At 62.0% G+C, this 12,552-nt stretch overlaps 1 protein-coding gene across 2 annotated transcripts; it reads right to left on the bottom strand.

Moving 5' to 3' along the window:
• Nucleotides 1-1,628: 1,628 nt before the first annotated feature.
• PDCD1 (programmed cell death 1) lies at nucleotides 1,629-10,821 on the bottom strand. Of its 2 annotated transcripts, none has more exons than XM_027115942.1 (5): nucleotides 10,710-10,821; nucleotides 4,166-4,525; nucleotides 3,647-3,808; nucleotides 2,991-3,025; nucleotides 1,629-2,713 (listed from the first exon to the last, which is right to left on the bottom strand). In XM_027115942.1, the coding sequence occupies exons 1-5, from the start codon at nucleotides 10,783-10,785 to the stop codon at nucleotides 2,480-2,482; spliced, it is 867 nt and encodes a 288-aa protein (XP_026971743.1). In that variant the 5' UTR covers nucleotides 10,786-10,821; the 3' UTR covers nucleotides 1,629-2,479. The 2 variants fall into 2 exon arrangements, with proteins under 2 accessions (XP_026971743.1, XP_026971748.1); XM_027115947.1 differs by having other exon boundaries at nucleotides 1,629-2,710.
• Nucleotides 10,822-12,552: the final 1,731 nt, after the last annotated feature.

Below are 12,552 nucleotides of genomic sequence, written 5' to 3'. Positions count from 1 at the left end.
CAATTTACACAGCTGAATTTCCCCATCTTCTCTTCCATGGCACCTAGGGTGAGCCGGCATCCCTGTGAAGGTCTGGTAGGTTTTTCTCCTGTGTCTCATAGGGTTGGGATTGATGCAAGCACAGGGTAGGAGGGATGCATCTACCTTACTATACTATACTTTCCAAATAGCTGTGCTGTCCCAGCACCACCTAGGAAGTCTATGGTTCCCCACTCATTGGCTCTCTTCCTGCCTTTTCATGTGCTAACGCCACTGTTTTAATGATCATCAGTATTAGATCTGATAAAGCTGCTCTTCTTTCACTTTCCTTTCCTGGTTTTCTTGGCTGTTACTTGCCTGTTTATTTTTCCAGATGAACTTTACGGTTGCAGAAATGTGGTTTTCACAGGGATCGTATTAAATTTGTATAATTAGGAAGAACTGACGTCTCGATGGCGTCGAGGCATCCTCCCCAGATCACCAGGCCACGCCGGTACTCTGCTCTCCTGCGGGTTCGTGCTTTTCTCACTGAATCTACGCCTTGAACACAATCTTTTCTGTTGCTGTCATAGGCGGAATATTCGCTATCACTTTTTCTTCTAAGTGGTTACCGTTGGATGTACGGAAGCCATTTATTTCGGGATGTTAATCTTACAGCTGCTCCTGGACTAGATTTTCCTGTTGCCATAGCAGTTTCCCCACAGAACCTCCTGGGTTTTCCAGGCACAAAAGCCCGCGTCGTCTGCAAAATTCACCAGCAGTGTTCCCTCCAGTGTCCCAGACCCGGTGACTCTCCCTCTGCCTGGGTCAGTCTCCAGGATGGCAGGCACAGGGTGTGAGCTCGAGGGCTGAGGAGCTGGTGGGGGCTGCTGTGCTCCCGGCACCTGCGGGTTTGGACGAGGCTCACTGCGGGGGGGGGGGGGGGAGGTTGGGGGTGTCTGTCACGGTAGTCAGGGACAAGAGCCGATGACCTGTGTGGTGGCAGTGCATCCCCTCCCTGGGGGACTGAACCATCATCCAGTTTGTAGAGGGGAAGGGACTGGGTTTCCCCACAGATGCCAGCCCCCCCAGCAGCCTGGCACCTGCTCACTCATAGCCTGCGGCAGCCCACTCGCTCACCTGCCCACTCCATCCCCCTGCCGGCCTGGTGTGGGGACACGTTGGGCTGGGGCAGGACATTCAGGCACAGCTGCTCAGTTGGGGACGTCCTGTGCCAGGTTCGGGGGCAGGGGGTTACGGGACCCAGGGACGTGGAGCCTGGAGAGGGCTTCTGGGGGGCGGTGCCCGCTGGCCCCCTGAAGACGGAGGGGTTTCAGGCTGTGGGCGTGAGTGTGGTGGGGACGGAGAGGAGGGGCCTTGAAGGGCCAGTGTGTTTCTGGGATAGTGAGGGCCAGGCCGGGCAGGCTGGCGCATCCTACTTCTTCAGGCCGGTGTCCAATGAGTGAGCAGGAAAACTCGGCGCCATTTTTTTTTTTTTTTTTTGCGGTACGTGGGCCTCTCGCTGTTGTGGCCTCTCCCGCCGCGGAGCACAGGCTCCGGACGCGCAGGCTCAGCGGCCATGGCTCATGGGCCCAGCCGCTCCGCGGCATGTGGGATCTTCCCGGACTGGGGGCACGAACCTGTGTCCCCTGCATTGGCAGGCGGACTCTCAACCACTGCGCCACCAGGGAATCCCTCGGCGCCTTTCTTAGAGCTTTCATCACTCTTTAATTACAGTGTAACAGAGCAAGGAAGTGTGCGTGAACCCCTAGAAGGGACACATGCCTCAGAGTCCCCCACACCCAGCTGCCCCGGACGTTGTGTGCAGGCCACAGGGAGTGGCGGCTCCGTCGGAGGGGTCCCTGCCGAGGGGGCCCCGCACCTGCCCCAGTGCCCTGGAGGGGGCCCGGCGGAGGCCCCTTTAAGTAGCACTGTGAATGGGCGCCAAGAAGAAGTGGGGATACACGGGGGACACCAGGGCCCCCAGGATGGCCTCGGCGGCGTGACTCCAGCTCCGCCAGCTCCCTTCATTGCCTGTTTCCTGGGCTGCATGACGGGCCTGGGCACGCGTGAGGGTGGAGGGGCCCCACCGCCGCCAGGAGCTCTCTTCCAGGCCTGGGGGAACACGAGGCCCCAGGGGAGCCCTGACCTTGTGCATTTCCCCGTGCGCCCCACGAGGGATCCGTGCTGGACCTACCAGGCCTGCTCCAAGGCGGAGTCTCCAACCAGGACCCGCGGGCCCCTATGTCCAGGCACCAGGCCCTCCTGGGAGGCAGCTGGCGTGTGTAGGAGGGAGGCTCTGGCCAGCTCAGCCTGAGACTGGGTCTGGAGTCCGGGGTGAGGCTCCTTCCCCCGCCCACGGAGCCGGGCAGGGCTGGCAGGTGCTGGCAGGGGTGGGCGTGGTCACCCTTGGACAGGCTCACCTCCTGGGCTGCCCTACCACTCTGTGCTCTTCCAGGGAAGGTGCCCCCCTGGCTCTTGGCGGAGGGTCTGAAGGACTCGGGCCAGCCGAGGAAGCCGGTCAGAGGGGCCAGGAGCAGTGTCCGTCCTCAGTCCTCAGTGGCCGGGGCCCCTGCGGGCTGTCTGCGGAAGCCCTGCGGCTTGGGGAGCCCGGCCTGCCCGGGAAGACGATGGTGGCATACTCGGTCTGCTCCGGGACACAGGGGGCCGGGGGCTCCGGGGTCTTCTCTCGCCACTGGAAGTCTAGCTCCCCGTAGTCCACGGTGCACGCAGGCCCGGTGGAGGAGCCCTCCTTCTTGGGGAGAGAAGAAGGGACGGGTCGTCGGTCTCCGAGGGGCTGACACACACACACACACACACACACACACACACACACACGCACGCACGCACGCACGCACGCACGCACGCACGCACACACGCGCGCGCGCGCGCACAGCATGGCAGGGCTGGCCACCCAACCTCGGACACGCAGCGGTGGCGCGCGAGGGGCGTGGCTGCTCTGAGGCCGCCCCCCCCCCCTGCCCTGGGAGGTGCGGCCGCGGCAACGGCACCGCCAAGGGAAGGACGCTCACCGGAGGCTGGTCTTCGCTCCTGCGCGCGCAGCCCTCTGCAGAGAAGCACACGAGTCAGGGAGCCCCGAGGCCCTGCTGCCGTGGCGGGGGTCTCAGGGGTCCCTGGGAAGGGACCTGGTTGTCTGGTCCCCAGGGCCCGCCTGGCTTCCAGGCCTCACGTGCGGCCCAGCCCGTGCGCGGCGCCCGCTCGGCTGGCGCAGCACACACAGCGGGCGCATCATCAGCGATCCCCGCACGTTCTCAAAAATATTTAAAGGCGGAAAGAGCGATTCCCTGGAGAGATGACCTCCCACAGGGCTTTGCTCTCAGCTGGGCTGCACCCCTACCCCACTCAAGGGGTGGGGTGTCCTCAGCGGTCTCCAGGCCTGCGGTGGCTGTGGCTTTCACCTTGGGCGCCCAGCGGTTAGAAGAGCTTTCAGTGTCCTGCAGCCTAAGGTGCAGCCTGAGGTGACTCAGCCTTGCGGGGGGGCTGCCCTCCCCACTCCCCTCCCTCACACCCCTCCTGAGAGCAGGCACAGGGGTTGTGAGGGGACCACAGACCCTGGGAAGCCCAGTCTGGCCCCTCCCTGTGGGGGGACATGGAGGGGGTAGGAGCAGGGGAGGGGTGAAGGGAGGGAGACTGTGGGCTGCGCCTGTGGGGACTGGCGCGGCCTTACCCCGAGTGGCCCAGAGGAAGACGGCTGCCAGGACCCAGGTCAGCAGCACCAGCAGCAGAGCTCCCAGCAGGACGCTTGTGACACGGGCGACCAGGCCCTGTAACTGGCCTTCGGTCCTGGGTGGGGGGCTGGGGCGCTCTGTGGGCAGCTCCAGGACTCCCTCTGCAGGGGCAACAGGACAGGAGTCAGAGCCGGGGGACCTAGGGCCCTGCCCTCTGTGAGTCCTAGACCTGCGCTGACCAGTCTCGCCCCGGCCTGCACCCTGGCACAGCTTCCGAGCACGAGCTCATCCTGAGAGGCGCCTGCCACCGGCCTCTTCCTCGAGGACAAGTGGGTCTGGGGGTGCTTCCAGGCATGCAGAGCCAGGGCCGTGGGTCGCCGTGGTCCTGGGTGTGGGACAGAGCCCTGGAATGGAGCCTGGCAACCCCTGCCCACGATGCCCCATGGCTGAGGCTGCTCCTGCTGGCTGCCCAGACCCCGCCCTGCTCACCCATGCCCTCGGGTCGCCGACGCCCTCACCTGTCACCGTGAGCTCCGCAGGCCGGCTCTCGTTGATCTGCGTCTTGGGGGGCAGGTAGATGGCCCCACAGAAGTAGACGCCGCTGTCATTGCGCTGGGCGGCCATGATGCTCATGTGGAAGTGTCGCCCGCCGGGCAGCGGCGTGACGTGGAAGCGCCGGTCCCGGCCAGGCTGGCTGCGGTCCTCGGGGAAGGCGGCCAGCTTGTCTGTCTGGTTGCTGGGGCTCATGCGGTACCAGTTGAGGACGAAGTGCTCGGGCTTGCTGGAGAAGCTGCAGGTGAAGGTGGCGTTCGCCCCCTCGGGCACAGTGAGCCGGGCCGGGGAGAAGGTGAGGGGGCTCCAGGGCCTGCTGGGGGCATCTGAGGGGTGGAGAGAGGAGCAGTGGGCGGGTGTGCGGAAGGGGTATGGAGCCCGCCCACCAGACCCTCCCCGCCCACTCTCCCATGGCCTGTCGATGGGAAGGTTGTGCAGTGCTTCTGGGGACGGGTGCTCGCCTCTCACGGGCCGCTCCGGGGTGTGACTTTGTCCTTTGACTCTACTGAGACCTGGGGCCAGGCTGCGATCTGGCTCTGACCTCCAGGCCCTCGCTTTTCCCCCTCCGCAGTGGTGGTTTAAGGGCCTTCACCCTCTCCCTCCTTGAGTCCCAGTTGCCAGTCCCCGCAGGCCTGACCCCCACGCTCCCTGCGCTGGGGGAGGGGGAGGGTAACTGGGAGGCCGGGCTGGGCTGGTGGGGGCGTCCCACGGAGAACCCAGCCCCGGCAGGCTCCAGCTCAGAACCAGCTCAGAGCTGGGAGCGCCCCCTCCACTCCCCCCGTGGGCACTGCTGACTGGGCGTGCCACGACCGCGGACTGGTGCCCAGAGGCCAGCGCGGACGAGCCTGGGCTCTGTCTGCAGGCCCCACCTGGGGATGCCCCGCCACATGCAGGGGCCCGCCTCGCCGACACACACACACAGCTCACGTTGGCACGCGCACGCACGGGTGTGCACGCCCTCACACCCAGCTCGCTGGCTGGGGGGTTGGGGGTGGGGCAGCCCCTCCCAGGAGATGCCCAGCCGCACCCCACACAGAGTCCAGGCTGACGTGATGGCCCAGGTCGCAGGGAGGGGCCCCGGTTGGGACCCACATGTGGCCAAACCCACACCCGGTGCTTTAGCCCCCTGCGGACGGCTCATGCTGGGAGCTTGCGCAGTGGCCCCTGATTTGCACACAGTGGCAGGCCTGAGGCTGCCCCCCAAGACCCAGCCCCCCTCAGCCCCCTGACCGCTCCTCCAGGGAGGGGGACACCCCCAGCCCCTGTGGAGGGGCAGCTCTGTGCAGGGCTGGCGGTTGTCTTCGCATCTCTGTGGAGGCCCGTCCCACTGGCAAGGAGGGGCGGGGGCAGCGGGGAGGCCGGGGCGGCCTGAGGGCGGCCAGGCCTCCCCTCTCAGCCAGGCCTACTGCCCCGCGGGGCCCGCATCTGCTCCCCTGCCACCGCCCTGCCGCCGCTTCGGTACCTGCTGGACACAGATTTGGTCAAAGTCGCGCGGTGGTGATGGTGCACCGGATCCGAGAGTCCTGCTCTGCACAAGGCCCTTGGGCGCCCCCCACCCCAGGGCTCCCACCCGCAGCGAGCCCGCATCTGGGTCCGGAGACCCAGGGCACCTCACAGGTACCCCAGGAGCCGCTGTTCTGGGTGGTGCCCCCCAGACTGTGCTCCCAGCCGTCCTGTGTCCACGCCAACCCCCCTTTCCCACCTGCCAAGGCCTCGAGTGAGCCCCCTGGGGAGCCTCCCTTCCTGCACAGGCCCCTCCATCAGGGCCCCCGTGAGTGCCTGTGGGGACCTTTGCTGACGAGCCCTGCATGGACGGGGGCCCCGCTCGTCTTCAGTGCAGGCCCTCACCACCACCCCCATTCGCCAGCCTGAACTGGTGGCCATTTGAGTCTCTTGTCTACCTGCTTGCTCTCCGTGGGGCTCTCACAGAATCTGGACCTGAGTAGCTGGGACCCTGGGCTACGTAGGTCCCTGGCCTGGTTCTCTGCATGGCTTCCCTGCTGCCCCTCAGACCCCTACCCCAGCACAGCCCTACCTGGATGCCTGTCCCCCCCCGCCCCCCCTGGACCCTCACAGTGTGGGCAGAGGCAGGGGCTGGATGCAGCTGCTGGGGGGCCGGCCTGGGACACAGGTCAAGGGCAGTGTCCGTGGGGTAGTGTGGGAGGGGACAGCCCATCACCCGGGGCCGCTCAGGACCCAACACTGACCAGGAAGCACCCGCCTCCCCAAAGGCACAGGGTGCCTGGCTGTCAGGGGCTCCCGGCGGCCCGGCCAGCGTGCAGGGCCACAGGGGGGACCCTCACGGGGCGCTCAGAGGCCCCCCAGATGGAGAAAGATGGTTCCCTGGAACGAGAGCCCAGAAGCATCACGGGAAGCAGAGCAGAGGGAGTGTGGGGCCGGAGACCTCAGGGCTGAGATGGCGCTGGGAACAGGCGGGAGAGCCAGATGGGGCCTGGGCTCCTGGTGACCCCCACCCCTCTACATCAGCCTTGGCCTGGGATGCTAACAGAGCTTCTTCCCGAGTCCTGGGGTCCCCTTTATCCCTGCAGGATGAATGTCTGTGCATCTTTTCTTATGTTGTTTGAGTAATTGAAAATTTAAATGTTGTCTATTTATGTAATAATGGAATGTCAGTGAGGGGTCTCCAGGCTTGTTTTTCTGTTTGGGGATTGGGTTGAGGAGAGAGCCGCTGAGCCTCAGCAGGGTCAGGAGGGAGAGACCCTGGGGGGTGCCTGGGTGTGGGGCACACTGTGAGCACCAAGGTGGCACCGGCCCGGCTCCCGTGGAGGGAGGCCTGGCACGGGCTCAGGGCGGCCTTAGAGACCACATTTCACAGCTACCATCTAACACCTGATTCAGGCAACACCCACCAGTGGGTGCTGAAAGCATTGCCCAGCGGACTGCTGGGTCCCTACCTCAGGTCTCTGATTCATCCCGAAGGGAGAAGAGCACCTCCCCCCCCCCCACCGTGCTTTGCAGTGGACCCAGAGGGAGCGACCCCGTATGACGGGTCTCCGATGGGTGCCCCAAGAAGGACCATCATGTCTGTGACCTCCCAGGTGGCAGGTGCTTGCACACCTGGCCTGGCTCCTTCAGGAATGCCAGCAGCGGCAACAAAAGCAGAAACAGACAGGTGGGGCTACGTCAAGCTAAAAAGCTTCTGCACAGCAAAGGACACCATCAAAAAACGAAAAGGCAGCAGAGTGAATGGGAGAAAATACTTGCAAATCATATATCTGATAAGGGGTTGAGATCCAAAGTATATAAAAAACTCTTACAACTTAATAGCAAAAAACCAAACAATCTGATTAAAAAGTGGGCAGAGGACCTGAAGAGACATTTTTCCAAAGAAGACATGCTGATGGCCAACAGACACATGAAAAGAGAGATGCTCAACGTCACTGATCATCAGGGAAATGCAAGTAAAAACTACAATGAGGTATCACCTCACGCCCGTCGGAATGGCCTCGTCAAGAAGTCTAGAGATTAAAAAAAAAAAAAAAAAAAAGAAGTCTAGAGATAACAAGTGGTGAAGAAGACATGGAGAAAAGGGAATGGAAACTGGCACAGATGCTGTTGGAACAGTACGGAGGTTCCTTAAAAACTAAACACAGAACTACCATGTGATCCAGCAATTTCACTTCTTAGTATTGTCTGAAGAAAATGAAAACATTAATTTAAAAGATATATACACCCCAATGTTCACTGCAGCACTATTTACAATTGCCGAGATACAGAAGCGACCTCAGTGCCCATCGACAGAGGAATGGATAAAGAAGATGTGGTATATATACAATGGAATACTACTCAGCCATAAAAGAGAATGAAATCTTGCCACTTGAGACAGCTTGGATGGACCTAGAGAATATTTGTCTTTCTCTGCCTGAAGTAAGTCAGGCAGAGAAAGACAAATACTGTATGATTTCACTTATATGTGGAATCTAAAAAAAACCCAAAAAACAAAACGAGACAAAAACTGAGCTCATGGATATAGAGAAGAGATCGGCAGTTTCCAGAGGTAGGGGCTGGGGAAATGGGTGAAGGTGGCCAAAAGGTACAAACTTCCAGGCATAAAATAAATAAGTCCCTGGGGTGTGATGTGCGGCGTGGTGACTAGAGCTAATAAGTCTGCGTTGCGCATTTGAAAGTAGCTGCGAAAGCGGCTCTTGATGGCTCTTTTCACAAGAAAAAATCTGGCAACTGTATATGGTGATGACATTAGCTGGGCCTACTGAGGTGATCATTTTGGAATATATACAAATACAAACACACTGTATGCCCGAAACTAATATAGTGCTATGCCGATTACACCTCAAAAACTCCTAATTCTAAGGATTTCCATATCTAAAATAAAATTGAGATTCGATTAAAAACAAACAAACAAACAAAAATGCCTGCTGTAGGTCAGAGGAGGCTGAGGACAGTGGCGTCCGGCTGAAGCTGAGGGTCTGGACTCGGCTCCGTCAGGGAAAGAGCCCAGCCAGACAGCAGGCTCGGGACGCGAGGGCATCTGATCTATGGGACTGCGTCAGCCACCATCCCGGGCGTTAGGAGAGTCTGTGACTAGCGCTCAGGTGACCAGCAGTGCACGGATGGAGAGGGCTGTGGGCTGCGCCGGCCCCCAAATACCCGCGTTGAGCAGCACCCTGGAATGTGACCTTATTGGGAACAGGGTCTTTGCTGATGTGATCCGTTGAGATGAGGTGTGGGGTTGGCGGCCCCTAACCCGACACGACCGTGTCCTTACTGGGGAAAAGGGGATGCGTGGACAGCTCCACACACGGGAGGACGCCGTGTGACACAGAGCAGAGCTGGGGTGACGTGTCCACAGGCCGAGGGACACCAAGCATCGTCACCACCGCCTGCAGCTGGGAGAGGCCTGGAACCACGTCTTACTCGCAGCCTGGGGAGGAAGGGACCCCGTGACACCGAGGTCCGACTTCCAGCCTCCAGAACCGCCGGCCCATAAGCTTCTGTGGTTCCAGCCGCCCGCCTGGTGTGGGAGTTTGCTACGGCAGCCCCAGCAAAGTAACACAGAAAGCCAATGTGCCAGGGTTACCAAATTGAAGACTCTGGGTGTTCACTGCTGTGTTTCGGTAACTTTTCTGTATCTTTCAAATATTTTTCAAGTTTGTACGTTGAAAAAAATAACACATATCTGACTTAAAAAAATGTGTCATAGGCTGGGCCAGACAGTTCTTATAAGATCGAATTCTCATGACGCTATAAAGCAGGCATTATTATCAGCAAACTGCAGGTGGGAAAACCGCAGCTCAGAGAGGTTAAGGGACCTGCCTGAGGGCACAAAGCTCACCAGTGTCGGCTTCAGCTGGAACTCAAGGCCGACCCCTTTCACGTTTTGATTTTCCCCTGCTTTGGGAAGGGGCCCTGGTGGGGAGTGGGTGGCGAGGGCAAGTCACAGCGCCTCCTGAACCCCCGGGCCTTGGTTCCTCCTCCCGGGATGACACGCACCCTGTCTCCACCCACACCCCGTCTCCACCGCATGCCGTGCCTGGGCTCCGCAAGCCTCCGCACAGGGCACCTTTTGGCCACAGGCTCTTGGACCACTGACTGCAGCCGTGAGTTTCCTCCGTCCATCCTGAGAGCGAGGCCAGGTGTGGGGAAAAAGCAGGGCGACCTGGGCGCTGAGCAGGTGCTGAGCAGGCCCGGCTAGGCAGAGACAACTGAGGGCCTCTGGGCACAGAATCCAAGACTGGCAGCCAGTGGGGATCAGGCAGCCTCACCTCGGCTTGGCCCTTCTAGGGCCCTTGACCCCTGAGGCCAGCGAGGTCTAGAGGACAGGCCCTGGGTCTGGCTGGGGAACCCTTCCCATCAGGGCAGCACCGGGCGCAGTGGCTGAGGGCAGGGCAGCCAGGAGGGGCCTCTCCCTGAGCACCGCTTTGGCCATGGGCCTGCAGGGCCTGCCTAGGGGACAGCCCGTACTGAGGGGCTTGGGGCCGGGACCCGCTCCAGAACCTGCTGTGGACGCTCCCGGATGTGCCCGGGCACTGTGCTCCAGGGCAGCTCGTCCAGAGGCCCAGGTGGGGCTCATCCCAGGCCCACGATGGGATGGGTCTTTACTGGAACTGTTGCACTTTTGACATAATTGGAGAAACATCTCCAGGCCACCCAGCCTGTGCCCTCATGGAACCAGTCAGTCCCTTCCCCCCAGGAAAACACAAGTGGGGCCGAGGTCTGGGGCTCTGGCCGCCCAGCCCTTTCATCCTACGGAGAGGGCCATGAGCTTGCCCGTCCCTCGGGACTCCCAGGAAGAGCTGGGATACTCCTGCCTGCTCACAAGCAAGGAAGGGACTCACCACCAGGTGAGGGGAGTGGGTTAGGAGCCAGAGCCCAGAGAGGGCCCTTCACCTGCCCAAAGCCACACAGCGCCCTGCCAGGGGCCGTGCTGGGCCTCAGGGGCCTGGTTCCCCCCCACACCCCCGCCAGAGACTGAGAACCGGAGGTCTTTGCCCAGCCTGACCCCCCGCCACCCAGCCCCGACCCACATACCTAGGAGCCATCCTGGCTGCCAGCCCAGCTGCAGCAGGGCCCAGACGAGTGGCCACAGTGCCCGCGGGGTCCCCATGCCCGGAGCGCCAGCCCGCCCGGCATGCTGTCTCCTCCACTGCTTGCAGAAGTGCAGGAGGAAAGGAACGTGTCCGGGTCAGGTCGCAGGGCCACGCCCCAAGCCCCTGCCCCCCCTTCCTCCTCCTGCCCTTGGGCAGGGAGCTGGTGGGAGGGAGGGAGATGCTCTGCACAGAGACGAGGTGAGAGAGAGGGAGAGAGAAACAGAGAGACGGAGGCAGGTGGAGGGGGAGGTGGGTTTGGCCCCCTTCCTCCCACTGCGGGGGAGGGGCGTCTCCATCCCGGGCATTCTCGTCTCTGTATTTGCTGTTGACTCTTCCGGAGCCTGTGGGTCCGCTGGGAGGGGGTGCAGGGTCTTCTCCGCTCCCCTTCCCCAGCCGTCCCTCTGCCCTCTCTGGGCTTAGGTCCCTGGAGCCACAGTGTTTGAAGCACCACAGGCACCACCAGGCCTCTACTGCCCGCCCCCGCCACCCGGCGGGCTGTGGGCAGTGGTCACACTGCTGCCCCCAGTGGGCAGTGAGGGTCTGGGGCCTTTCCTCCAGGCCCACCTAAGACCCTTTCCCTTTTGTCCTACCCAGGGTCCTGGGCCCCTCCCTGCCCCCATGGTGGCCCTGCTAGCCCTGTGCTGAGGGGCGTCGGGGCTGGGGGCGGCCGCGTTTCCAGATCTTTCCACTATCAGCAGCTTCCTGAGCCCCTCCAGTGCCGGGGCTTGACGGGTAATGCAGACCTCACCTTCCAGGACTGACTTGCCTCAGGCTGGGGGAGGTCCTGGGGTCCGTGACCCGCCTCCCCCCCCCCCCCCCCGCCCCCGCACAGCCGGAACATTTGTGAAGTGATTGGATTATTCACCGCATTTCGCTCTAAGCGTTTTGTTCTAATGAATGGAAAACAGGAAAAATGAAACTGCTGATATTAGTGGCGCAATGTGTAGGTCTCGTCGGCTAAGATGACAGAGACTGAAACCGCCCGACAGCTGCTGTTCAGCTCCGGCTCTGAGACACTCAGGGTTCGCTGTGAAGGGAAAACATTAAAGAAAGCTGAAACGGTGGGAAAAGAGCATCAAAGACGATGTCTCGGGCGCGCCGCTGGTGGAGGAGGCTTCAGCGGCAAACAGAGGGCCACTCCCCAAGCCTCAGCTGCTGAGGCCCCAGCACGGCGAGGCCTGGAGCGTGGGAGGGGTCCCTGCCGACCAGGTGCGCTCCGAGAGCGTCCAGCGTCGGGGGGCAAGCTGGCCAGATGGCTCAGGTGGCTGGTATGGGAGAGAGTGGCCGCAGCTGACCCCTGTGACACCCCATGCCGACAGGCATCTCCTGGCAAACCCTCCCCCCTGGCCTCCCCTCGGGGGGCTGCAGCCCTGGGGGGGGGCTCCTGTCAGCCCAGGGCCTCCAGGCACCCAGCACTCTGCTCGCTGCTGACCCTGTCCCCGTGAGGCATGTGGCACTCACACTGGGGCCCTGAGGCTCTGTTCTGGGGGACTCAGCTCTCCTCTGAGGACCAGGGCTGGACGAGGCTGGGCTGGAGGGTGGGGGTGTGCTCTGAGCTGGGAGGTGTTGTCCGACCCTGGGGGGGGGGTCTCCTCACTACCCCTCACCTCAGTTCCATCTGCGAGAGCTCAGACTGTGTCCACAAAGGGCGATGCAGGCCCTTCCTCACCCGCCCACCTCCCTCCCTCACCCTCTGTCCCTCCCCCTTCTCCCCCTTCCTTTCCTCTCCCCCTTTCCCTTCCTCTCCCCCCTTGCCTTCCTCTCCCCCTTCCCTTCCTCTCCCC

The sequence above is a fragment of the Aethalodelphis obliquidens genome, unplaced genomic scaffold, assembly GCF_003676395.1.
Source record: "Aethalodelphis obliquidens isolate GAN/ISIS:26980383/991018 unplaced genomic scaffold, ASM367639v1 scaffold2, whole genome shotgun sequence".
In the NCBI taxonomy this organism is placed as follows: Eukaryota; Metazoa; Chordata; class Mammalia; order Artiodactyla; family Delphinidae; genus Aethalodelphis; species Aethalodelphis obliquidens.
This window is presented reverse-complemented; position numbering and strand designations above follow the sequence as displayed.

Coding starts and splice junctions, on each gene's coding strand:
- PDCD1 (XM_027115942.1), bottom strand. CDS start 10,785: ATGGGGACCCCGCGGGCACTGTGGCCACTCGTCTGGGCCCTGCTGCAG. Junction 4,526..10,709: donor GCAGCCAGGATGGCTCCTAG/GTATGTGGGTCG, acceptor TCCACCCCTCAG/ATGCCCCCAGCAGGCCCTGG. Junction 3,809..4,165: donor TGCGGAGCTCACGGTGACAG/GTGAGGGCGTCG, acceptor TTGCCCCTGCAG/AGGGAGTCCTGGAGCTGCCC.